The sequence below is a fragment of the Poecilia reticulata genome, chromosome 4, assembly GCF_904066995.2.
Source record: "Poecilia reticulata chromosome 4, P_reticulata-male-v2, whole genome shotgun sequence".
NCBI classification, from domain to species: Eukaryota; Metazoa; Chordata; class Actinopteri; order Cyprinodontiformes; family Poeciliidae; genus Poecilia; species Poecilia reticulata.
Window position 1 is genome coordinate 6,194,661 of NC_088833.1, and position 26,946 is coordinate 6,221,606.

A 26,946-nucleotide genomic window follows, 5' to 3' on the forward strand; every position below is an offset into this window, starting at 1 on the left:
TTAATTCAAATGTTTTATAAAAATGGATTGTTTTCTGGATACCCTCACTCAAGTTAGTCAATTTCTTGTATAATTTCCCCTATTTTTGCAACTTGTGTGTTTACCTTTTTCCATTTTCCATTGTTATGTGTGGATATTTAATTCTTTGACTTACCAGCTTCTTTTTTGTGGCTTAGGTTCTTTCAGGGATGCATCTGTAGCTATCTGGTGAACAATTGTCTTGACGACAGTCTTGCCTGTCTGGTTTGTGTGGACCATTGGGCTTTTCTGGAAAAATCTTACCCTAAATCTCAAACTATAGAAAATATCAGACAGTAGTATGACCTTGGTTTTCACCCAAATGATCAGAAAAATCTAGTGGTGATGTAAAATGTTAGGTGCCTGGTGGACTGCACTGGACTGTAGCGGACTGTCCGGTGCCTCACTTTGAGTTTTTGTGTTCTTGTTCCAGGCCTGTGTACGTCTCTGCAGTGCGCCCACAATCCAAACACATTGTGGTGATGGTCGACCATGGAGCGTCTATAACAGATTCACAGCTTCAGATCGCCCGTGATTCTGCTCTTGTGATCCTTAATTCCATCGACGAACACGACAAGGTTTGTAAAAGGAAGCAGACATTTCTCCGCTTGATTAGGAAACGATGATTTAGACGTTGCTTTGGAAGATCAGGAACTTCATCCGGTTAGGTGAAATTGCCTTGTCCCTCTGCAGATCTCCATCCTGTCTGTGGCAGAGGCGGTCCGGTCTTGCTCTCTGGACCAGTGCTACAAGAGCCTGCTGTCTCCGGCCACTAGCGAGACTAAGAGGAAGATGAGCACCTTCATCTCTAACATCAAGGCCTCTAATGGAGCCACGCAGCATGCAGCTGGCTTCCAGAAGGCTTTCCAGCTGCTCCGCAACACCAGCAGCCTCAGCAAGCAGAGCTCCAGTAAGTCCAGACAAAACTTTCCAACTCCTGCTCTTTTGCATGTGTAACATGAGATTCCTTGAGCCCTTTAATCATTAAGTGTTTCATGTCGCGCAATAGCTACAGATATGGTCATCATCTACCTTTCATCTGGCGTTACGTCTCGAGAGTCATCCGAGCTGGAGAAGAGAGCGACGCTCAGCGTGGTCAGAGAGGAGAACCGACACCTCAACAACTCAGTCATGATCCTCACTTATGCTCTTATGAACGGTGGGTGTCAATGTCAAATTTATTTATATAGAACTTTTAAAAGCAGGTGTGAAACTGCACCAAAGTGCTGTACAAAAATGACAATAGAATAAGTTGATGAAAAGAGAAAGAGAAATAATACAAATGGATGGATCATCACAAGCTTGCTTCTACCAAATTAATTTCTCCTACCAGGTGTTTTCACAAATCGTTTGTTGTTTTATATATGTTATTGATTCTCTTTATTTTCTTTGAACCTCTTTTTTATTTCACATTGATTGTGTTAAAATAGAACCAACTATCGGTACAATAATTAACCATTTTTTTCCACCTGAAATTTTCACAGATCATTTGTTTACTTAGTTACATTGTTGATTCTCTTTTTTTTCTTTTTTTGTCAGCATTAATAAAAAACCAGCTACTGATAGAATAACAATTTTCACAATTTATTTTTCTACCAGGTGTTTCCACAGATCATTTGTTTAGTTATTTTTATGTCATTGACTTTTTTTGCGCATTCATTTAGAAAAAAAAAAAAAACATCTATATTATTTCATCTTTACCAACTATTTTTGAATTATTAAACATATTTGGTTGCATGGTACCAATCATAAAGGCTTGCAATAGTTAGATTCCTTTTGTGACTCCATCTGCCTCACCACTTAAAAAACTAGTTTGTCCCTAAAGCTGTTTGATGCATTTCAACAATCTGAAGTGCTCTTACATCAGCTTTTTGGCTCATTTTGAGGGGAATTGAGTTGTAGCTGTGAAATCTAGTCAGTTATGGGGAAAGTTTTTTTTTATACCTTTAATAAGTTCGCTATGTTGCTGTTGGAAAATGTGAAGTTTTGTTCATTTTTTTTGATCCCCCATCTCCTTTTATCTGTTCTCAAAATAAGCCTGGAGGTTGCAAAGATGCTCTGAAACATTTGACGGTTTCTTGTTTATCTGTGTTGAGTCTGAGGTCTGTATTTTTCTTTCTCTCCGTTTTCAGTGTCTTTGTCTTTCCATCTGCCTCCTCTAATTCCCACCTCCCTCCGCAGGGCGCACTAACCCACCCCTTCTGTGCATGCATTAGGCCACCATTAATACAAATCATTTTTGCATCGGTGAATGGAAATGAGGTACATCTAAGAGAAAGGGGGAGAGCGAGACTTCAAAGGGCCGCGCCGCTGCCTGGACGTGTGTGACTGACAGAGGACCTTGGCTCTTTAAAGAGAGATGATGAAAAGGATGCAGAAATCTCTCGTTCTCCTGGTGTATTAGCATTGCATATTCGGAAAAACATTTGTTTCATTGCTGATGCTGTTGCACGACTCTGAAAGGCTCGGCTTGTGGATGGGCTGGGGAAAAGGGGGTCTTTTTTTTTTTTTTTTTTTTTTTTGCTACATCTCCTGCCAAATGTGAAGTGCTGATTGTTGAAGGAGATCAGCAGTCTCACCGCCACTACAATGCACAGTTGTGTGTGTGTGTGTGTGTGTGTGTGTGTGTGTGTGTGTGTGTGTGTGTGTGTGTGTGTGTGTGTGTGTGTGTGTGTGTGTGTGTGCGTGCGCGTGTGTGACAAGTTGCAAAAATCTCTGGCTTCTGCAGTCCATTGTTTTGTAGCTCGATTCTTAATCAGATGTAAAAATGAAAAAAAGAAAAATTTTCTCCCTTCAGATCAAATATTTTTGGGGAATATTGGAGCTTAAGGACCCCTGCAAATGAAAACTGCTGATATTTCTGCTCACCCTGAGCTGTCAGCAGATTTCCCTCCTGGAGTCCGTTTGACGCTGCCACCCATCGCCTCCACTCTGCGGTCCAGCAGGGTGATCAAACGAGCAGAGCCCTGGCATTAAAAAGAGATCCCACTGTAATCCGTTCAGTGATTGGACGATGGCAGACGCTCGACTCTGTCCTTCTCGACGGCCGGTGGGATGCCAAATGTTCCAGGTGACAGCTGTGGGGGCTTGTCACCCATCCATCCATCCATCCATTGGTTGAATGACCTTGTGATGCCTGTTAAGATAGTCAAAAGTGTGCTTTGCTGTCTCTGTTCTGCATGTTTATGTTTAAGTATTGGCAGATTTATTTATGTCATGGTGTTGGAGTTGACAGACGACAGCTGGGCTTGGAGGGAGCTTGGGGTGGCTCAAGTCGAGCTTGTCAAGTTGGGGCCTGAATGTATTAAAAGAAATTCCTGATGCAGATGCAGAAAAAAGTTCCAAAATTTATAAACGGTGCATTTGACTTTCCACTAAGAAAATGTGAGAAGTCAAAGTGTTTTATGGGTTTCTATGTGATTAAAAAAAAAACCCAAAAAAACAAACATAGAAATCTGCAAAGTGTGGCTTATATTTGTGTTCTGCTCTGGATCCCCACAGCATGATGCTGCCACCACAAAATTTCACAATAGGCATGGGACTCGAGGTGTTCAAAGTTCAATCTTAAGTGACCAGAACATATTCCACTTGAATTCTTTCTGCTTTTTTCAAACAATTTGACAAATTTGCCATTCTCTTTCAACAATCAATAGTCACCATAACGATTTTTAATGGATGATTAATTGTCCCAGAAATTTTTGCGATAAACAATAGCAGGGTCACTTGAGATCTTTTTCAAGTAATATAATGATAATGGAATAATACAAATTTTCTCTCTCAAAGACTAATAAAGTGAAAGTGTACAGATAAACCACAGGGGAACTGGAAGAAGGTTTGTGGTTATAACCTGGTAGAAATGTTAAATTTAACATTAAAATTTTGCAAGACTTCATTCATATGTGAAAGACAATTTTGGTTGGTTACCGAGTTAACAGGCATGTCAAGCCATCAACCCAAGGTTTGTTTATGATATTGGAAAGAAAAAGTTCAGAATTGCCTTTTCTTGTCGTGTTGTTGCTCACTTTCTCTTCCCGTCCCCATTTCTTCTCCCAGAGGGAGTCACGGGCCTGAAGGAGCTGGCCTTCCTCAGAGACCTCGCCGAGCAGAATTCCGTCAAGTACGGCGTCGACCGAGCGTTGGAACGGGAGCGCGCCTCGCCCGGATCGGCCCCCATGATGCCGGTGGTGAAGGGCAGCATGATGGTGCTGAACCAGCTGAGCAACCTGGAGACATCAGTGGGACGCTTCTACATCAACCTGCCCAACCGCATGATCGACTTGGTGCGCTTCAGCCTGCCCTACGCCGACCCCATGGGGGACGGTGAGTGGTGGGGACTGGCTTGGGGCAAAGGAAAACTCCAGCAACCATCTCATACTTCACCATTTAAATATAGAAATGAATCAGTCAGGATTTAATTGGTCCATAACAAAATTGGAACATTCTGTTTCATTTAACCACTTAAACCTTTTTATAGAATACGCAAATAAAGAATTTATTCCTTTTTAAATGAGAAAGTGGACATTTTATTGAATAAAATTCAAAAAGCATTTCTTTAGTGAACACTTGATCATTTGTAGCAACGAATGCATCTGCAGCTAAAAATTTTACAATTAGTAACTGATAGCAAAAGGAGTTAATAGGATATTTTTTCAGATGGATTTTGAACCAGGTGTTTTTTTTTTTTGTCTTTAAAAGCTAGTATTTGTATGTATATATCTATTGAACGGTTTTAGGAAATGTCCTTTTTAGAGTCTGAATATTCCAGTTAACAATTAAATAATAAAAAATAAAAGTAATTAAATTAGTTAATGAATATTTCAATGATTAATCCGATTAGTCGTTTCAGCCCTAACACCAAGTTTGATTTTCATTCATTAGCATTTTGATCGTTTTTGTCGTTACCGTTTCACACGCTGTAACAAATTCAGTGTGTTGATTTTATTATTCTTAATTTAAAAATTAAATGAACAAAATCTGAGTTTAAAAGTGCAGCTGGTACCTTAAAGAGGCATGATTTTTACATTCAACAGAAAATTAGAAACGTCTTCATTCCAGCACTAAAGCATGTCTTCCATTGTCAGTGCACAAATAGGTCAAGAATGTATTTATCATACCAAGAAAGTTATACATTTTCAGTGTTTTTGTGTTGACTAAATTCAACAACATAATGTTCTATGAGTGCACTATCTGATTAAAAGCAAAGCAAGACTGATCAGAAAAAGATCAAGTTTTACCTCCATGATGCTTTAATCAGCCATATTTGACCAGATTGTTGGTAGAATACATTGTGTAGACCAGTGACGTGCGGTGAGGTTCATAGCTGGTGAGGCACCGACTTAATTGTAATCGGATTTACTAATCTAGACCCCTGCATGTTATTCTTTACATAAGGAAATTTCGCGCATGCGTACAATGCTGGAGGGTAAAAAGACTATTCTTTAACATGTAATGCTTAGCCGCACCGCCGCTGCAGAATAATTCCGTTATCTCAATCAAACTTAGACATGTAGATATTATTCTTTGCTTCTAACCATTTGAATGGGAAAATGCGAAAATTCAGCGATTTTGAAGAAAAATAACATCAGATTTGGTTAAATTAAATGAAAAATAGGTACTTTATAGTACAAACAGGGTGAAAATATCTTTATAAATGATTTTATTATTATATATTATTTTTCCATGATGACATCCCCTGACAGCACGTCACTGGAGTAGAACTTTGAGAACTTCATCCTTTTTCTGTTTTGCTGCCAAATAATGCTGCATTTGATTTATGGTGGCCCCCCACCTATACCCCCACCACACACACACACACACACACACACATTAAAAGCACAGCTGTTAAGTGTGTAAAAAAACTAACTTTAAAACCACCTTTTATTCCAGTAACATAATCTCACGCACAGAAAAAAATGCCTGCAGTTCTCCAACAGTGAGCTTTGGGGATGTTTTTACCTCTGTACATGCTGCTCATGGTGTAAGAAAAACTCACCAGTCTTGTCACAAATTCTGCTGCATTAAACTTTTTATGTAGTGATTTTTTTTAATGAAAGGAGTTATGTTTTGCAGTTTTCTAATATGTGAAAATCAGTACAGCTCTGCTTCACTTCAGTGGAGAGCGGTTATGGAAAAGGGGCCTCTGTGCTGCTTTATATTAAGTCAGAGAAACAGGAAGTCATGGATTAGTCATTAAAATCTCCTATACCTGACTACGTTAAAAAAAGAAAAGAATAGATTAAAAATGCTTCACTTTATGATAAAGTGTTGGAAGCATAAATATTTGTTGCTCTGGCTAATTTTCTTATAACAAAGTTGTACTCAAATTAAAGGTTGGGTTTCAGTGTGAAAATATTCTACTTCAGTAAAATCTGAATTTATTTTAAGATACTACTCATCTGTTCTAGCTGTAAATGTGAGGAGAAGGGCATGTCTTTCCTTTTAAAAACCTGTTTTAAAGCTACAAAATTAGCATAACAGAAACCTTTATTTCCTGTTAAAAAATGTCTCAACAGCGTAGTTAGTAAATCAGCAATGACTTCACACATGGAATCAGCAATGATATACTAACTACGCTCTTGTGTGACATAGTTTTTACTAATTCAAAGTCTTTTGGGCTGTTTGGGACAATAGAAAAGGGTAGCCATCTTGCAGTCAGGAAGCTGAGGTTTGGATTTCAGCTTCCTTCCCATCAATGTGTTGTTCCGTTGGGCAAGGCACGTAAATCTAATTTAACTGCATCCATGTGTGTGAATGTGGCTTGTGTATAGAACTTTAGGTGTTCAGTATGACTAGAAAACCATTATGTACTCTTAAGTTCAGTCAATTTGTTTTTCTTCTATAAACTATAATAATATTGCTTGATGGCTGGTAAATTGTGATGTGTTTCAACATGGTTCAAAAAGAAAAGGGCATCTAAAATAGAAATGTCGCCTCACGTACCTGTTGCATCTCCTCCAGGCTTCATCATGACTGTGAGCCGGCCCTGTTACTTCGGTAACCTGCTCCTCGGCGTGGTCGGAGTGGATGTGAACCTGGCTTACATCCTTGAGGACGTTACCTACTACCAAGACTCGCTGGCTTCTTATACATTTCTCATTGACAACAAAGGTAAATGGAGGCACATACAGCAAAATCACGTGTGATTCGTGCAGAATGTTGAGCCAATCTTAATCTCCAACTCTTTCAAGCATGTCTACTTGGCAGACAAGTGAAACATTAGTGAGATTTTTATTGCATGGCACTGATTGCTTTCAGCGCAGTTAGGAAGCTTTTAGTGTGGTGCATTCACTGATTAGAAAAAGTTTGGAATGTTTTGTTTCTTATCGGCCAATAAGTTTTCAGAACCAATAAAGCAGGAATTCTGGGCACCATATGACCTCCTGGTGGATTTCTGCTTGTAATCTTTGACTAAGTAAAACCATGGTACAAATGCAGTTCCACTGTTTTAATCTTGCATTTGATCTTGAAAGGTTACACCCTGATGCACCCATCTTTGACCAGACCATACCTGATGACAGAGCCGCCCCTGCATACTGATATTATCCACTACGAGAACATCCCAGGATTCCCTGTTGTCCGAAACAACATCCTCAGGTGAGGGAACATCAACAACTATTTGGAAAGTGACAAAGAGAGCAGTAGCTCAAATTGTTCAAGGCATGGCTGTACAAGTGGGAAGATTTTGGGTCAAATTTTTACACTAATCTTTTGATTGACTGTTCTGTTTGTGCAGCCTCCCTTTAGGCAGTCAGATCATTGCTGTGCCCGTCAACTCTTCCCTTTCCTGGCACACAAACCGGCTGAGGGACAACAGCAAAGATGCATACAATGTCAGCTATGCCTGGAAACTGGTAAGTGTTTGGTCGGTGGGTGGTCCAATAACCACTGAAAACACATCCGATTTATTCATGTTTACCTCCACATCTGAAGTACATTATTGTCGCTGCACTGCGCTCTAAAGTCCTGCCAAGATTTATGCTCTCATCCTTTACCGTCTTAAATTAGTTTTAGTGTAACAAAACCCATTAAGCCCCAACACCCAGAACCTGTCTGAATCTGGGGTGAAGGTTTGGAACAAATTGCAACAGGACTGCCACATCACCATGACACCACTCTGAGACTTTCTTCTCTCTGTCATTTAGACGCTTTGGCAGAAGCAGACGAATCATCTTTAATTTCAGCATGCCACTTTTGCTTCTTTTTAAATGCCTTCTGACATCTGGGTTATTCTTTCCAAACAAGAACAAGCGTTCAAACAAGTCACATTTGACATGAGTTTGGCAGTGCTGCAGGGTTTTTAATGGGCTTTCCAGAGCCAGAACATCACTGAACCTGCCTACAAAAACATCACTTGAGTAGAGAGTTTTGTTTCCCACACAGGTCGCCCCGTTTTGCACTGCTAATAATATCCAGGTGGATTGAGATGCAGATTTATTTGAAGAGATGGTTTTGAGAACAGTTTGGATCTTTATGACACTTATATTACAGCCTGATTTTATGTAAAAAAAAAAAAAAAATGCAGCGATAGAAGAACAATGAAGGGTTAATTTAAGATCTATTTTTGAAAGGGACACATTTATGTTCTCCTGCAGCCATAAATTTCTGGCATTGTAAAGTTGAGCTTGTCTTTAAAAACAGGAATGCTGAACACAAGGATTCTAAAGCTTCAGATTTATTTGGAGGCATTAGTAATTGCTTCCCTGGGTATGTGAAGATGAGTTAAGATACACAGTAGAGCGTCTCCAAAATTGTCTTTATTTTCACAATTGGGGGATGTAGCTTTGATGTTTTTTCCAGCTCTCAATCAGTTTGCCATTTTTACATCCTTTTCATTTAGCCATTACTTATCAGTTGTTTAATTATTTGTATGTTTATATGCAAAAGTTCACACTTTACAATTTAACCGTACTGGAGATTTTACAATACACCTTTGTTTCACTGATAATGGCTCTAAACTCCTGAAATTTGGCCAGTTATGACCTGTGAGCAACCAAAAATAAATTGCAATGCCCTTCTAATTGATCTTTATGGGAGTCGCATAGTAGAGAATATTGTTTTCTAATGGTATGAAATATAGGAGATTATAGAAAATGCATGAAACATTCCCAAGTTGGGTACACATTGATGCATGATCACTAAAGTCCTAAATACAAAAAGATCAAAATTGGAAAATGGTCGGGAGAAGTCAGGGAAATACAGTTGTGTTTTTAGACTTTTACCTTTGATAAATTATCAACTACATAAATGTATTGTATGTTGATTATGTTTAAATTAAATATTTTATTTTATATTTGTAACATCATGATCTGCATTTTTACCAAACCTCGGTTGTTCTGCTTTTGGATTTACTGAGAATCCATCGTAAAACTAATTCAAAGCCCATCTTAAATTAGGGTTTGAAATGAAACCTGTGGTTTTCTTAACCGGTTGAGATGCAAATCAAAGCTCTGAGCTGCAGTTTAATATCTTTGATATTTCATAGCAAAGATAAGAAATCTTACTAACACTGCTTTAAAGAATCTGTATTTAGCGCAGAATAATTACTTCATCTATTGAGAAGTGCTGATACAAATTGGTTTAAATGTAAAAAAAAAACCTGTAAATTAGCCTTTTATCTCATTACCCAACTTCAGCTTTGAGATATTTTTATAATTTATACAACAATCGGATAATGAAACTCGACAAGATAAATGTTTTTAGTTTAAATATTTAGTTGTCATAAGAGCAGATGGGTAAATTGAGAAATCTGAGCCTGGAAAAGTATTGAGTTGTCAAATAGGACTCTGGAAATCTTGAATTGCAAAATAATTTGTCTTGTTTTTCAGTTGCAGGAAGATGTTTCAAATAATAAAGGAATTATTCATACCATAGTGTAACTCTTTCTTCATGTTGTAGACTTCCATTGTTTGGTACATTTCTTTGAAAGGATATTACAGAATCAAAAGTCATGGTTATGCAACTTATTTTTAATTAGTTTTTATCAAAAGACATAAAAGAGAAAAGAGAATGTCTTCTGACAGTCATTGGATGTGTCCAACTAGACTCATTTACGGTAACAAAGGAGTCATAAAAGCATCCAATAAGCTCTCTTGTTTTATCCCTCAGGTCCAGGACACGTCTTTTATTCTGTGCATCGTGTACATCCAGCCGGAGATCCCAGTGAAGCAGCTGAAGAACCTGAACACGCCTCCCAGCTCTAAGCTGCTGTACCACCGCTTAGACCTGCTGGGCCAGCCCAGCTCCTGCCTGCACTTCAAGCAGCTCGCCACTGTTGGTACGGACAACTCTAAATTCAACAGACCCTTATTATAATTTTACTGAGCTCTAACTGACCTTATTGTCCCTCTGCCTATTTCCCAGAATCCCCCACAGTGATGCTGTCCGCTGGTAGCTTCTCCTCTCCGTATGAACATCTCAGTCAGCCGGAGACGAAGCGGATGGTGGAGCACTACACGGCCTACCTCAGCGATAACACCAGGCTTATTGCCAACCCAGGCCTCAAGGTACGCAAGTCTTTAAAACACACAACATTCACACACAGAGGTCTTTTGTTTACCTAACAAACACATGGCGCACCCCCAGCCTGAGGTCGGACTGGAGGCATGTTTACATCTCTTCCTCCTGCTATGACACTTGCATCCTAAACTTCAACTTAACCCTGACATGTTTTGCGGAGGATTGTGCTTTAATAGGTGTTTTTTGGTCAACTTTGTTTTTAAATAATTCTCCAGGTAACATTTCAAAAGTTGTGAAGATGTTCTGCAACTTTAAGAGGAAGGGGATAAACTCCCACAAAGGTTTTGGCATTCTGTGTGCATTCCTTTCCTGGGGGGAGTTGGACGTCCAAAGCGGAGTCTCGGTGCAGATTCCCAGGCTAGTCTTAAAGACCCCCTCCAGTGACCTCATCACCCCTTTCAGACTCGGAGGTTTGTCTCAGAATGGTTCTGAGATGGGATTTTTCCAGGCTTAACGATTAATCAGTCAGATGTATTTCCCCTAATGCCACCTCATAAATGGATTTTCTTGTTTAGTCATTTTGTTCTCAAGGCAAACATTGCAAAAAAGTTTTCACAACTTGCATTCAAGACCAAAACACACAAAATGGATCCAAGTTTCTTCAACCCCTGCTGTTTCTCTCCATCCTCTCTCATCTTTCATCCCTCCTTCTTTTCCTCTCCACAGTCCTCTGTCAGGAACGAGGTTATGGCAACCAGTCATGTTACGGATGAGTGGATGACACTAATGGAAATGAGTAGCCTCAACTGCTACATTGTGCGCCGTTACATAGCAACGCCCAGCGGGGTGCTCCGGATTTACCCAGGATCGCTGATGGACAAAGCATTCGACCCGACCCGCAGACAATGGTGAGGTTTACTTTGGTGGGTTTAAAAAGGGGGGCAAGATGACATTAAAGGTGTTTGGAGTTTTGTTTTCGGGCTGCGAAGGGCGATCCAGAATAGTTCTGGAGTTTGCTCCTGTTAAAGAGAAACAAATGTGTGATGTTCATAGCTTCAGTCTGGTAAAGTTACTCTTATGAAGTTTGAACCGCTTTTTTTTTTTTTTTCCTATTATTAAGGCAGTTTCTGTCAGATTTATGTTTTCTGAATTATAACTCGCGTAAGCACAGTGCTAATGTTGCTTTTTATATGGATATAATATAAATTTTACAGTTCACAACTTTACTGGACTTAACTAGCCAAGACCAGAACATGTACAAAGTGCTCAGGGACGTATTATTACACTATTAAATTGCATTAAAAGTCAAAGCTATTTATTTATTTATTTTTTCGAAAAAAGCACACCTTTCTTTAAAGTTATGTTTGTTTGGAAATAACATGTGGAGAACCTCTGCAGCAGGAATTCTGACCACAGAATTTTAATTCAAAACAGCAGCCACTCATAAAATTATATGAAAGTTATGGTAATTAACTGCTTATTTGCATCTGTAGCAATTTTATCATAGAATGCCAAATCCATAGCACACAGTGTGTTGTACCCATGATAACATGCAGATAATGAGGGGAAAATATTGTCATTGTATTATTAGTACTGCTAACTAGCCTCACATGAGCAAATCTGACATGATTATTTAGTCTTATGTCATCAAATTTTCTAAGAAACAGAATTTTTTTGTTTTCAGTAGCTCTGAACTATTATCAACATTATTCAAAATAAATACTCAAAACCTCTCTGCATGTAGTATATATATATATATATATATATATATGGATCTCACTTTGTGAACGTTATTACGGAAGTAGCTGTTGTTTCCTTTGATTATTCCGATTTGCTCCGGTTTGACTGAGCACAGAGGGAAATGATTGTCCTGGGTAACCCTCTGAGTGTGTCGTACAGGTACCAGCATGCTGTGGCCAACCCGGGCCTCATCACCTTCACCGGTCCCTACCTGGATGTTGGTGGCGCAGGATACGTCGTCACCATCAGCCACACTATTCATGCCTCAAGGTAAAATGAAATGGTTCCAGTTTAATATTAGTGAATGGAATGTCTGGTCAGTTTCCTCTAGATTTCTGAGAGTCACCCCCAGTAAGCGTTTAATTATTGACCATTATGTTTGAGCCTTTTTAGTTTCTGCTCAATAGAGCCACTGTTGTGAGGGACGATATCATAATCAGCAAGAATTTTATCCTGGGGGTCATTTCACTGAGACCCAGCTATCTCTGAAAACAGGAAATAATTTGACACAAATGACAAGATACTGAGACCCACTCTTTCATTGCTTTTCAATGAGTGAAATGATCCATGTTCTGTTATAATCATCATCAATTCTTCTCTTGTAAAGTACTATCAGACAAAACGGTGTGTTGCTACACAGTAGTAGGGGGAAAAAGGACAGAAATGGAAATATGTTTGGTCGCTGGTGCAGAAGAGATTTGAAAATGTCTTAAAAGAGTCCTAGGCCGAGATTAGAATGTTCATTTCTAAGTCAGTGAGCCTAAAATACAACAGAGAATCATGGCCACCGGGTTTCTGACAGCGCCACAATCCAAACTGTTTATCACAGCTCCTTCAAGTATTCTGGATAGAAATAAACACACAGTTTAAGGGTGTATGATAAGGCAGGGTTGTGTTTTGTAGTTGAATTGGTCAGTGAGTGTAACAAACAGTATCTTAGACTGAGACAGATTTCAAAATTACGTGGTTTTGTTGGTGTTTAATTTAGCCTTGTTTTACAAAGAACTGTATAAAAGTTGGACTACTTGTGGGATAGCTCAGAGAATTTTCATTTTCCCAGCTTTTGTTGTTTTTTTTCTTCTTCTTTCAACATGACTCATTTTTCTCTGTTTTTCTGCTCTGCCTGCAGCTCTCAGATGGCCCCTGGGTATGCAGTTGCAGTGATGGGTATAGACTTTACTCTTCGCTACTTCTATAAGGTCCTGCTGGATCTGCTGCCCATCTGCAACCAGGATAAAGGCCATAAGATCAGGTAGGAAGACGGTAGATTTTTCACTCGTCCATGCACATAATTCCCCCTTTTTTCCCCTCGGTTCCCCCTGGAAGTCTTTGCAAGCTTACAACATTCATGTTTCGCTGGGCAAGAACAAAAGTTGCTGAGAGACAGAGAAGACAACAGAAAGCGGGAAGAAGAAATAAGCTGATTATCAGCAGTCCTGAGGGAGTCCTGCATCAGTACCCCATAACTTTATTCATCTTCTTTCTTTTGATCTCTCATCCACATCCATTTCTCTGTTACTCCCCAACTCTCCTCCCAACCCCCCTGTTCTGTTTTGATTTTATAAGCCATGTAAAACAGCTTTAGTTTTTAGGGAGCTGCAACAGGAAGAAGCTGCATATGGCAAAATATTTGAGAAGCAGTCAGACGTAGAATGGAGCCAAAACATTCAGTTAAAAGAAGGCTATTTTTGAACGGAAAGGGAGGAAATTGTATCTTGGATCCTATTTAAAGTTGTTACTTATATCTGTTTTGTAATTCAGGTGCTTTATAATGGAGGACAGAGGATACCTGGTTGCTCACCCAACCCTCATTGACCCCAAGGGTCACGCCCCAGCAGAACAGCAGCACATTACTCACAAGGTAAAGGATTGAGATATATATTATGTTAGTTTCAATTAGGCAGGCCTTTGTACTTGGAGTACACAGAAACAATTAAACCACTTTAAAGATAGAATGTTCTCCTTTCAATAAGTTTATGGTCACAAACATCTGAGGTCACCTCGGTGGTCTGGTACAGCTCTCTGCCCTACCTCACCTAATTTTCCTGCATAGATTCCAAACTTTTTCCGTTTTTGACCAATGAGCCATAACACATCCATTCAGGATAATCCTAGTGAAAGTGTTATTACCTAGATAAGCAGAATGTGTCTTGTGCATAAGTTGTCCAACTGCTTGATTACACATCATCCACATTTAGTATTGAATACTTATTTTAAGACATAGCAAGGACTCTTGAAATGACTAATTTACATTAAACAAAGAAAATGCAGATTATGCAGCATTTATATTTCACATTTTCAGCACTTACAGGCTTAAGGTTTATATAATATATTTACTGTTTAAATTAAGGTAAGGTTACGTATCTAGGCAAAGTAAGTCATACCCAATTATCTTCCATCCTTGCAATATCCATATATTTAATTTACTGTGGAGCAAAACGACTTTTTCAGACATCTAGTTAGAGCCACTTTCTTATTGTAATCTCAGTAAAACCTGCCTTTCACATTTGGGTATTAAATCAGAAAAACAAAATTAATTATCAAACTGCATTTAAAGTATATAAAGATTTTTATTTTGCAAAGAGTTATTTATATGCAATTATAAATTAACATTTTCCTTGTTTGTTGTATGTTTGTGTTTTATTTTAGGAGCCACTTGTGGCCAATGACATCCTGAACCATCCAAACTTTGTCAAGAAAAATCTTTGCAACAGCTTCAGCGACCGAACAGTGCAGCGCTTCTACAAGTTCAACACCAGCATCATGGTAAGACAGAAACCAGACTCCAAAAAAGCAATTCTAAACCATCATCCAGTATTGCACTGCCATCTTGTGGTGGTTTTCAGTACTGCAAATTCACTTCTCCTAATTCATGGTTAAAGTTAAGCTTTGTAACAGAGTCTTATTTACATACATGCAGCCAACAAACCTAAACCGCGTTTCTTAAAAAATAAGTGAAATCTGATTTGAGTTAACTGGCCGAATTAAAAAGCATATTAAGACATAAATGGTAAACTGGTTGGTTGACATAGGTTTCGTCTCCTCTCTTCCTCACTCAGGGAGACCTGACCAACCTCGTCCATGGCAGCCATTGCTCCAAGTATCGCCTGACTAGAATCCCCGGCACCAATGCATTTGCTGGCATCGTCAATGAGACGTGTGACTCGCTGGCTTTCTGCGCCTGCAGCACGGTGGACCGCCTCTGCCTCAACTGCCACAGGTGGTTGCTGGTAGAAAAATATTTTTCTTTAGAAAAAAGAATAAAATAGTGGTTTAAGTTTTTATAGATTATATAGCATCAGAACTAGAATATAGTTCCTAGGCAGGAGAAATATCCTGCCTAAAGATGTATGTTTAAGTACATCTTTATTAAAACAGATGTACTTAAATTCTAAAAAACAATAATGATATTCTTTATTACTTTGAAGCTGATTGGTCTGCTTCCTTATGCAGGATGGAGCAGAATGAGTGTGAGTGTCCTTGTGAGTGCCCTCTGGAGGTCAATGAGTGCACAGGCAACCTCACCAATGCTGAGAACAGGTCAGTCACAAATGAAGCAGCTCTTACAGGTCCAAACACAAGCTTCTTTTATGAATGACAACAGAGAAAGTGAGCAACAGATGAGAGTTTGGTGACGAAACCAAATGCTGAACAAGCAGCTTGGAACCTACAGAGTAATTTGGACTCAGGATTGGGTGTGAAGGTAGAGCAGTGGGAGTCCAGAAGAGAGCGCAATAACCATTCGGGAAGACGGGGGGAGAAATGCGCGGAGTGTTCAGATGACTCATTAGAAAAGCTCTAATCATGTCTCAGTATCGCAACGGGAATCTTCCACCTTTCACTGTAAATTAACACAAAAATTGGCTTTAAAGAAACACTAACCACCCTCTGTCCCTTGCTATATTATGTTATGTTTTCCTTCCGTATTAAGGTCTCTGATCAGATGTTTAAATACACTCATAATTTACATTAATGTTAAATTATTTGGGGGTTTTAATGATTAGTTTAAGCTGTTTATTTTGTCAGTGATTGAGAATTATTCTACTTCAAATCTTAATATATTGTTGACACAAGGTCATATTTACAGACATTCACATTCCCACAAATGTATTGAGGAGATGCTAATTTTTAACTTGCATTTTGGTCAGATGCTTTATGAGCCATAAAATAACATTCTGAATGTCATTTAAGATTAAATTAAACTGCTTTAACTCTGAACTTTTATCCATTTGAAAGTGTTGCCCCTTCATCCCTACAGAAGTGTTTGGTTGTAATATTTGCATTATATATGAACTACATGGTGTAGATGGATTTTTTTTGTGGGTTTTCTCATCCTCCTCTGTTTATCTCGCTGCCTTACCAGTTTTCCTCTCTGCATCTGTCACTCCGCATCTGTCCATCATTCTCTGTCCATCATTCTGTCTATCATTCTTGTTGTTTCACCCACCTCCTTTCATCAGCCATCAGCTGCCTGTGACAGCACATCAATGTCTCAGATCCCTGCTTCATGTAATTAGCATTTTCACTGTCAGCTTGTCTATTTTTTGTGTCGCTGTGCTTTAACAGACTCCATATGATGATGTTTATTCCCTCCTCTTACATAGAGCCATGTTTCATTCCTATATTTGAATGACTCCTTTGTTTTTTTTGCTGTTTTATTGTAAGCAATAGAAGTGCCCCTCTTTGTTTTTTTCCCTTCTTCATCCTGTTGATTTGTTATATAGGAACCCCAGCTGTGAGGTACATCAAGAACCAGTCAGCCTGAATGTGATTGATCCCGGTCTGCATGACACCCTGCCGCAGTGCATCAACACCCGCTGCAGCCAGAGATACTCAAGCAGGTGCACACGCTCTCTGCACTTCTTTAATATGCATATATTTGTAAAGTTTAAAGATGTATTACGAGCACCTGCAAGTCGAAAGAGCAAAAAATATGAAGCAACACCTTTTTTGGCAATTTTTTTTTTCAATGTTCTAGATCACACAACTTCAGGGATTTTGTGATCTCTGTTCAGGCTCAATATAAAAATGCTACCCCAATTAGATTATTTATTATACGATGGACCCCTAGTATTTTCAAGGGTTAGGGACCACAGTGATCCCCTCTGAAATAGTGAAACTGACATTACTTCAAACACCAACTATACCTTAATATGCATTAATATACACAGTGGAAACTGTTTTAGAATTGCCACTAAGCTAATGTTTATAGTTTTCCTTCTTTCCACTCGTAAGGCTTACAGTCAATCAGCACCAAGAAAAATAACTGTTGGTCTAGGATTGGCTGCTTTGAAAACACCAGTCAGTTTCAGCTTCCCAATCTAAAATTTATTTTGAATATTTTTTTAGACATGCTGTATATAAAAAAAGGTCAATCTTCTCCGAATAACTTGGAGTTACGTTTAACAGAAAAATGCAAAATGGGTGAATCCATGGATACTGATCACTTTAAGTCATAATAAGATTTTTTTGCCATCAACAATAATTCTGTCTGAATATTTGACTCTGTTCAGTAGGGTTGAGGTTTCAAAAAGTTTTACGTTTCCTACTTTATTTGTTCACCAACCACTTTTGATGTGCGTTTTGGGTCGTTGTCGTATTGAAACACCAATACAGCAACACTGGAATATAGCTGTGGATTTAAGGAAAAGTTTAATAATTTTATTATTCCCCTCCTATATTCACTTTACTGTATCCCCACAGCATGTTGCCACTGCTGTGCTCGGCAGTTGATGCTGTGCTCTCAGGTTTATGGGATCATAATCACCCTTACATGAAGTCCAATAGTGAAACTGACATTACTGCCTGGTTATAGCATCCTACACTTGCCATAGAATAAAGATAATTCCTTCTATTATATGATAAAGATAATTCCTTCTATTATATGCACAGTACATTCATGTTTATATTCTTGTTCTAATCTCCGTATGCTGCTCTGTGTTTCAGTGACTGTTTCGGTGTGCTTGACTGTGAGTGGTGCATGGTGGACAGCGACGGTAAGACCCACCTGGACAAGCCGTACTGCGCCCTGCAGAAGGAGTGCTTTGGAGGCATCGTTGGAGCCAAGAGTCCATATGCAGACGGTCTGGGTCTTATTGGTGAGTTAAAGGAAATCGGCACATTTGAATAGAAGAAAATACACAACCTACATAAATATAACAAGAACACATTTGCTTTGAAATAGCAGCTCTCTAATCATGTAATTTATGGACTGTTATTATTTTTTTTTCCCTAAAAATGTGTGTACATGTTTTCTCAACAGCTTTGGCTGTCCGCCTTGCGTTGAATAATATTTCACACGTATGATAGAACAGAAATGATGTATAAAAATGTACCAGCATCGCAGCAGGGGATTGAATCTCAGCATAAATAGTTTGATTTTGTCTCTTCTTCAGGCTTTTGGAGGATTTTTTTACTGATTCTTTTAAAAAATAAAAATAGAAATATCCTATATATCCTAATATTCCAGAGGGGATGTTCAGTTGTAACAGCAGGATCAAGAGGTTTACACAAAATTCCAAAAAAACTAACAATACAACAACAGTGATAACAATAATATACTATATAACATAGGAATACTCTACAGTTATAAGCAAGAAAAGAAATTGTAATCATAGAAATGTGCAAATGAGTATGGTGATTTTTTTTTTCTTCATGTGCTTTATATGTATGTGTTGAACATTAAAAGAGACAACAGAGTATTTACAATGCAGTATCTCAGTGCAGTGCAGAAAAGCAGATGTTCAATAACAGCCGAAATGTTACTTGAAAATGAGTAAAAACATTCTTCTTCATTTTTTTCGCTTCTTTTGCAGATGAGGAAGTGGCATCTTTGAACATGATCAAGAGCGCCCCCGTGGGTCCGGTCGCTGGGGGCATCATGGGATGCATCATGGTGCTGGTGCTGGCCGTGTACGCCTACAGACATCAGATCCACAGACGCTCACACCAGCACATGTCACCACTTGCTGCACAGGGTGAGTGCGAGGGACAGATTCACGTCTTAAAGAGACGGTGTATCTTTATCGAAATAGAGGCAACTGCAGATGAAGCGTTTATATTTTGACATTTTCTTATTATTCAAAAACAATATTCATAGCTTTACTACAGGGGTTATAAGGAAATAATACAATAACATGAAAATGAGGTTGAAGTAAGTGGGACTGGAGACAAATGTACACCACATTTTTCAGAGTTTTACCTGTGAATAAAAATGCTCATGTTAACTTTTTGTATCAGTATACCAAAGGAAATGTGTTTTTAAAAAAATCTATCTACGAATTAAGAAAATTGGTAAACACTTGTACATCAGTTGGGGAAAAACGTTATATTTGACGCTTAAATAAAGGATTTAAGAGCAACAGCTGCTTCTTTAGTCACTGCTGCTGCACTCGGCTTTTTATATCCACTTTTAAATTCTCCATGCCAGCTAATGTTAAATGTTCTACTTTTAAGCAGGTGCTTATGCTTCCCAATCATCAGTCAGCCCTGCACATTTCATCAGTAGCTCAATCACTCACTTTATATTCAAAGCAACATGTAATCATTGTTTTCATCCTTTTTCTTTTTCGTCTAGATTTACTTGGATAAGTAGGAGTTTTTGTAATACACGATGAGATGAAAAATATATAGTTAGTTATTATTGTCTTGTGGACAGGTCATTGTCTTTTGAATACTTCAGTGGGTGATTGTAGAATAACTCTGACTGTAAATCATGAAACTTGTGGCAAATGTTTTGGTTTTGAACAAATTTGGAAATTTAATTATTTAACTTTTTTGGTTAATCTATAAGAAGAGACACTTTGACAATATAACAATGCAGTTCTGTCCTTTCTTTTAACAGTTCACTCCTAACCTGTTGAATGCTCGAGCTGTGAAGAGTGTCTTTATTTTATGTCCTTTTTCTTTGCTTTTCCTCCAGAAATGTCTGTGAGAATGTCCAACCTCGACAATGAAAGAGACGAGAGAGACGAAGACAGTCATGAAGACAGAGGAATCAGTAAGCGCACCTCATTAAATCTATTTTCAAACATTATTTAATAAAGCTTCCATTTAGCACCTTGCTAACCTGTGTACTGTCTTAACTTTCAGTCAGTAACACCAGATTCATAGCTGCAGTCATTGAGAGACACACTCACAGTCCTGAAAGGAGACGGAGGTACTGGGGCCGATCGGGGACAGAGAGTGACCACGGTAAGACAAACACTCACTTTATTTAGCAAAACACATAAGAAGGTAAACATACATGCTTAAGGAGATTGTTTTTAGAGTTTATTTAAAATTGATAAAGTTCCTTTTATCCGATTTGTTTTCCTGAAATACCCCCCTTTAAAGTCAAACATATTCTAAGCCTGTATTTTAATTCAGTTATTTAATCTCAGGTTCTAACTTTGTGAAAAACAGTTAATTTATTGATGGTTTGCTGACAGGCTAAAGGGTTAACTATAATATTTTTTGTCATATTGAGACTTCGTAGACAAGTCTCACTATGCTGTGCTATAGCATCTTAGCTCCAGCATCCAGACTTGGATTTGAAAGCTGCAATGGATTTTGTAGACATTTTAAATGGAAAATACAAAAGGAGAGTGCTGCATAACGTAAATTATTCATGTTTTTTTTGTTTTTTTTAAACAAAGAGTCCCTTTTTACTCTGTCACCCTAAATAAAATCCAGAAATGATCCAATTAGTTAACAGAGTTGAGATATTTGGTTTCTAATTCTGCTACTACTGTGATACAGGATACTGCTTGCTTTGTGACCAAGCAGTAACCTGTGGACCAAATTCAGATAGACGCTGAATGTTTTTGGTATGCATGCAAACATATGACTGAAAACTTGCACTATGTCAAGCACAGTGGTGGAAGTATCATGCTGTGGGAAGGCCTTTCACTAGGACTGAGGGTCTGAGTTGGTGGGAAGATGGATGGAGTTAAATAAGTGAAACACGGGGAAAAAATCCTGTGAGACGACCACTAAACTTACTACAAATAGGGCGTTAGAATGGACCAGTCAAAGTCCAGACCTGAATCCAACATGGTGTGCACCACATGGCGGAATTTTTTGGGGGGGAAAAAAAATTCCAATTAATTAAGCTGCTACGTTGTTTTGCAAATAAGACTGAGCAAAAATCACCTTGGTTGCTAGGTTTTGTTTTATTACGCAGCATGTAATGTGAAAAAAATGAAGGTTTCTTAATTCTCTGTCCAGACCCTGAACTTTCTGTGACACTTGGGAAACAGGAAAACCTTCCTTTTTCAAGGCTTCATAAACTTCAAAAAAAGAAACCTGAATAATTGTCTGGTTCAGTTTCACATTCTCTCCCTTCGCTCCCAGTTCTGAGCTCTCCTTTTATTCTTCGCATTAATCACAAGCCTGAACCCTGATTTTCTCTTCATCTGAGCTGACTGGCTCATGTTCGCTTTTTAAGAATTTTCTAAGTCTGACACTTGCTGTGGACGGACACTTTCACCCACACAGGCTCTCTGCCTCCCACATATGTGGCATCATTCCACTTCCTGGCAACCAGGATCTCTCGTACTTGTTGCATAACCGATGTTTGACGGAGAACAAGGGTGAACTTGAAGAGAAGAGAGTGGGCTAAAATGAAACAAAATCAGAATGTGCGAGCGGTTCTGCTGAGTGTAGCACCACAGATGGTGAAACAGAACAAATGAGTTGGAACACTTTCTAGTTGCACTCCTTGCATCTTTTCTGCGTGCAGCACCCTCTGCACTTATTAGCACCACTGCTACAGAATACAGCTGCATGAAAAGCTACAAAATAAATGAATCTTTTATTGCAGCAGCGTAATCTCACTCTTAGAAATGTACAAAAACTAACTAATCCAGCTATTCTGTTCAATACATTTAAATATAGCATTTTTTTAAAATTACTGCAGCACAGACTAATTAATTTGCATAACGGCCACTAAACAATATCCTCAAGCTAGCTACTCATTTGGACTAACGGTTGAATTAATAATTTCTTCCCTACCACTAAGGGAGGGGATGTGAGGAGAGGAAACAGAACTGCTGCATAAACAGGTTTCACCCCATTCAAAATAAGAGCAACTATGTAAACGACTAGCTGCTTGAAGAATTATTAAGTCGATAATCAAAACTTCAACACAGATGTGGAATTTTATTCAACTGAAAGTTTACAAAACAACCAAGTAAATTAGCCCTTTAAAATTTATCCAGAAAAATATTCTCCAGGGGACAAAGGTGTGCTAAATGTTTTCAAAGTTAGCTAAAGTGCTGTAGCGGATTAGTGGAAGTGTACCCACCACTGCATATATGAATTATTTTAACCTGCCTTTCATTTTTACAAATAGTTTCTTTATCCTTTATTTTATTTCCTTTAAAAGTCATTTACTATGTTTACATTTGATGTCTGTAAACTGTTAGCGCTTGACACTGAAGTCAGATTTTTTGTTTGTTCGCATTATTTCATCCAATGAAACTTATTGTGATTCTGAGGACAGTTTCAAGCTCCTGCTTCATCTCTTTCATTCTTTTCCCCCCTCCTGTTCTTCAGTCATTGGTCATTTTCACCCTTTTTTCTTGTTATTCTCTCTACATTGAATTTGCAAATCTGCATCCGTTCAGGAATGATGTTGTCAGAGGCGACTTAGGATTTTAAATCTTTTTGGGTTTCAAATTTTAATCAAATAAAACCCATCATTGTCTGACAACAAAAAAATGGTTACTGGCTCAAATCTTTTCCAATAGTAACCATTATTGAAAAAGTATTTATATACATTAAGGATGATGGTAACATGATCAATCTCTGTGTTCAGGCTACAGCACCATGAGTCCACAGGAGGACAGCGAGAATCCGCCCGGAAACAACGACCCCCTCTCGGCAGGGGTCGACGTCGGTAACCACGACGACGACATGGACCTGGACACGCCCCCTCAAACAGCCGCGCTGCTGAGCCACAAGTTCCACCCGTACCGACACGTGCACACCCACCACCACCCGCTGCACACACAGACGCATCACCTGCAGGCCGCCGTGACCGTGCACAGCGTGGACGCAGAGTGCTGATGCTCCAGGGGACTGAACTAGTTTTTATTAAAAGACTATTTTTGTAAAACATTTGAGTTTAATGAGACAATCCACACTGTGTACTTCAAGGTTCAGACGAGTGGAGGAAGATTACCACAGCTGGACCCAGTTCCTCGGAGCTGCTCGGATTCGCACTCTGAATTATGAATGATGCCACAATGTGTCGTTGTGGCAACATCTTCTTTCTCTCATCCCCTCTTTTATTCAGCCTAACTTGAAGCACATGCAAAAGGCAGACCTGGGCTAGTACATGTAAGCAGTTGGGATTTCCAGTTTTTTTTTTTCTTTGAAGGATTCAGTTTTAACAAGAACAGGAGACGACTGGAGCCCAAAAACTTTGAGCAGAGACACAAATCTTTCAAGGTTGAGTCCAGTATGGACCTTTCTTGACTATAAATGGCACCCCTGCAAAGGGCTGTTGCCCAGAGATCCAGGAAGGACACAGTAGAGGGCAGCATCTCTGAAAAACAGAAAAATATATATTTTTTCTCCCTAACAGAGCTGAGTCTAGTGGAACTCTAACGATACTTTTCTCTCAACTTTCTGGTCTCCAGAGTTTGTTTATCTGGGAGTTGTAGCCTTTCTCCAAAAAAGAGGCTTCTGGTTTCATCCAACATGTCGTCGGGTGATACCTGAACACTTTCATGAATGTTTGTGAATATCAGCGTAGGGAAGAAAATGCTTCAACATTTTGCATAAATACATAAAAAAAAAAAACACTTTGAGTACAATATTATTTTTCTACTATTTATTAAAGACGTAGATCTTCAGGAGCTGACAAAGCAGTGAGGCAGTAAGTAATTTTGCAAACAGCACATCAGATTTAAGGCTCATCATTTTTGCTTTTTTTTCTCCCCTGAAAATACAGCAGAAAGACACTATTAAAAATTTTAGATCTATTTTTATTATTGGAAGCTACATAAATAAAACTTTTTTTTTATTGCAACGTTTTTTTTATATTGTGATATTTTTCACAAATTAGGATTTTTTTCAGTATCGTTACATTTGCCGCTCATAAGGAGTTGACTCTTTGGATTATAAAGGTTACGCATCCCTGACATAGATGATGAAAGAAAATCAGTTTTAAATCTCGTTACCTTATGATAATCAGATTATGCAGCAGTAGAGATATCAGTTTAATATCAGTTTAAGATGTTCTCTCTGTCAATCTTGTCAAGAGGAAACGGTGAATTGCATTTAGGTTTTTGTGTCATTTTCAAGCTTATTATGGTGAGAACAAACTCATATTAAACTCAAAACATCAGTAAACACGTGTAGAAAGCTTAATTTGGGGGGGGAGGAAATTAAGATAATGAGCCTTATTCTGTGTCATGACATGTAGCACATATTTCAGTTTTCTCGAGGTGTGTGTATTGTTCAAATGAAGCATTTTCGATGGGGGTGGAAAATTATTCTCCACATCTAAGACAGAATTTTTTGTGCTTGTTTTAAAAAAAAAGAAAAGGAAAAAAAAGCTCAACCTTTGGTAGATGGAGGAGCAGCAGCTGAAGCCAACACCAGCATAAAAACATTCCTGGCTTTAGTCACTGCCGGGGAGATCTGTGTCAGGATGATAATTGGGGGATCCTTTTAAGAGTCCCTGGCGGAGGCGGACATTTTCTGTCCTGAATAGAAAAGCGGGACAGGACGTTGTCTCACTACAACCTTTTTGCCTTTGAGGCCAAGCTGATGCTGCATGTGCTGCGTGTGAAGGCTGTGCGCATCGACGTCGTTCTTATCAGAATGGAAGGAAAGGAACGCTGCTGCTGGGCAGAGGTTTACACCCGACCGTCGGCTCCTCTGTGGTTAACCACTCAAACTGTACGTTTGTTTTCATGTGTGTTTGTGTGTGTCGGAGGGAATGACAGTGTGTGATGAATGTGTGACTGTCCACCGGAAACACTTTCCTTGAAAGCATTATTTTTTTAAAATAGTGTTAGAGAATAATAGGTGAATTTATTATGAATGAAAATCCTCCGTTTCTCCTGAGAGGTTGCTTCTTTCCGTGCTTTTTTTTGTTCAGATCCTGTCGGTGTGGCATCTTCCGGGTGCCAAGATGTCTATTGTTCTGCAGAGATCCATTATAAAGTGTAAATACAGAGTCATGAATAGTTATTAATGTCCTGTACACTCATTTAAAAAAGCAACAAATGTTGATATTCAGATATTGAATCGTCTGTTCATGGTGTCTCGCTATATTTTTGATGCCTTGGATGTTTTTCTTTTATTTTTTTAGGCTTATTTTTCTTTAGGTCCATATTGGATGGAAGTCAGTACTTGGAAATTTTAATACACAGTTTATGTTGAAGAGAATTGTAGTTTTTAAAGGTTTATTATTGTGTGTCTTTGAAAGCTATGTAAAATACAAAACAACTCTCCACACATTAAATTAGATTCGGCAGTTTTCCATTAACGGCCAAACCAAATGTTTCTACCTAACTCTTAATTTGTTTCACTTTTCTTTTGGTGAAAAGCTGCAAAAGGGTTGCATCTTTTGATTTGAGTGGAACAGGCATACAGAAAATGGAGGCTTTTTTTCACTCCAAACTGAAATCTTCATCTTTTTGTTTCAGCAGTATTTCCAAACAGGCTTAAACATATAGTATGTGTGTTTATACAGAACACAGAATTACAAGTTGTTGACCGAAGGAACATGTGTACGTCACCCAACCCCGCTCCCAATGTATCGTATACAGTTAACTGAGATTAATTGCAATGTGAATGTGATAAAGTACATTTTACAGTTAAACTGTCTGTTTGTGATTCCTAAGATGATGTCAGCATGATGTCAGACGGGAGGCTAAATGATTTCTAAATATTTTTTTTTATTCATTGCAGAAAGAAAGTCTTGGGTTTGAATCCTGTGTGAAGTTTGAATGTTCTCCACTATTTGTGGGCTCTCCTTCCACCAATCCAAAAACATCAGTGTTTAGTAGAGTTTTAAATCAGAACTACTAGAAATTTGCATCGGTCCAACCACACATAGGTTCCAATTAATCGTTCTTATCAAACAGTAGGATTAATAGATATTCAAATTAGTTTAAAAAGTTTTCCATCTAATTAAACCCAGCAGATTGCATCTTGTCGTTCACTTGCAGCTGTCCGTCCTCCTAGATGAGCACGTAGCAACAGCAATCGATTGCATTGACTTTACAACAAACGTGTAGCGACAGTGGAGAGGAAAAACCTCCCCTTTAACAGGAAGAACCTTCCAGAACCAGGCTCAGTACAAACGGCCACCACCAGACCTGGGGGTTGAGAAAACAGAAGATACACAAAAAAAGAAACGGAAGAGCTGATGTAGGAGTACTTTCCATATTAATGAAAAGTAAAAAGTTAATGTCAGGAAAGGGAGAACTTTCAATTACTGGCAGCGTGATGTCAGCTGATGCCCCTTCTGTAAGGCATCGCAGCCAAACCGAGAGCCAGACCAGATGTAGCTTCTATGGTGAGAAAACAAAGTCATGCAAATTTGAGAGTAGTACAAGAAAAAAGTGGAGAAGAGTGGTCAATTTGTCCTCCAGCAGTCTTTCATTACATTCCCTTTCCCCTTCTCTCTCTCTGCCCTACTTCCTCTCCAGCTACTGATGAATAAAGGCCACTAGATTTGCCGAAACCTTTTTAAAAAAAGTTACTAGAAATAAAACATAGCTGAGGCTTTAA

The 26,946-nt window shown here is 38.6% G+C and overlaps 1 protein-coding gene across 1 annotated transcript in view; it reads left to right on the plus strand.

Annotated features, from left to right (window-relative positions):
• The window catches only part of cachd1 (cache domain containing 1), an 80,261-nt gene extending 54,229 nt beyond the window's left edge, over positions 1 to 26,032 (plus strand). The window contains exons 6-27 of the mRNA XM_017304501.2: positions 452 to 596; positions 712 to 928; positions 1,028 to 1,177; positions 4,072 to 4,338; positions 6,976 to 7,125; positions 7,488 to 7,611; positions 7,751 to 7,868; positions 10,123 to 10,291; positions 10,378 to 10,520; positions 11,200 to 11,381; positions 12,373 to 12,483; positions 13,343 to 13,465; positions 13,975 to 14,074; positions 14,863 to 14,979; positions 15,273 to 15,433; positions 15,667 to 15,753; positions 16,938 to 17,054; positions 18,160 to 18,311; positions 19,029 to 19,190; positions 20,135 to 20,212; positions 20,305 to 20,406; positions 23,012 to 26,032. Coding sequence (XP_017159990.1) covers positions 452 to 596; positions 712 to 928; positions 1,028 to 1,177; positions 4,072 to 4,338; positions 6,976 to 7,125; positions 7,488 to 7,611; positions 7,751 to 7,868; positions 10,123 to 10,291; positions 10,378 to 10,520; positions 11,200 to 11,381; positions 12,373 to 12,483; positions 13,343 to 13,465; positions 13,975 to 14,074; positions 14,863 to 14,979; positions 15,273 to 15,433; positions 15,667 to 15,753; positions 16,938 to 17,054; positions 18,160 to 18,311; positions 19,029 to 19,190; positions 20,135 to 20,212; positions 20,305 to 20,406; positions 23,012 to 23,262 — 3,226 coding nt within the window. The 3' untranslated portion in view covers positions 23,263 to 26,032. The remainder of the gene's footprint in view (positions 1 to 451; positions 597 to 711; positions 929 to 1,027; positions 1,178 to 4,071; positions 4,339 to 6,975; positions 7,126 to 7,487; positions 7,612 to 7,750; positions 7,869 to 10,122; positions 10,292 to 10,377; positions 10,521 to 11,199; positions 11,382 to 12,372; positions 12,484 to 13,342; positions 13,466 to 13,974; positions 14,075 to 14,862; positions 14,980 to 15,272; positions 15,434 to 15,666; positions 15,754 to 16,937; positions 17,055 to 18,159; positions 18,312 to 19,028; positions 19,191 to 20,134; positions 20,213 to 20,304; positions 20,407 to 23,011) is intronic.
• The last annotated feature ends 914 nt before the right edge of the window (positions 26,033 to 26,946 follow it).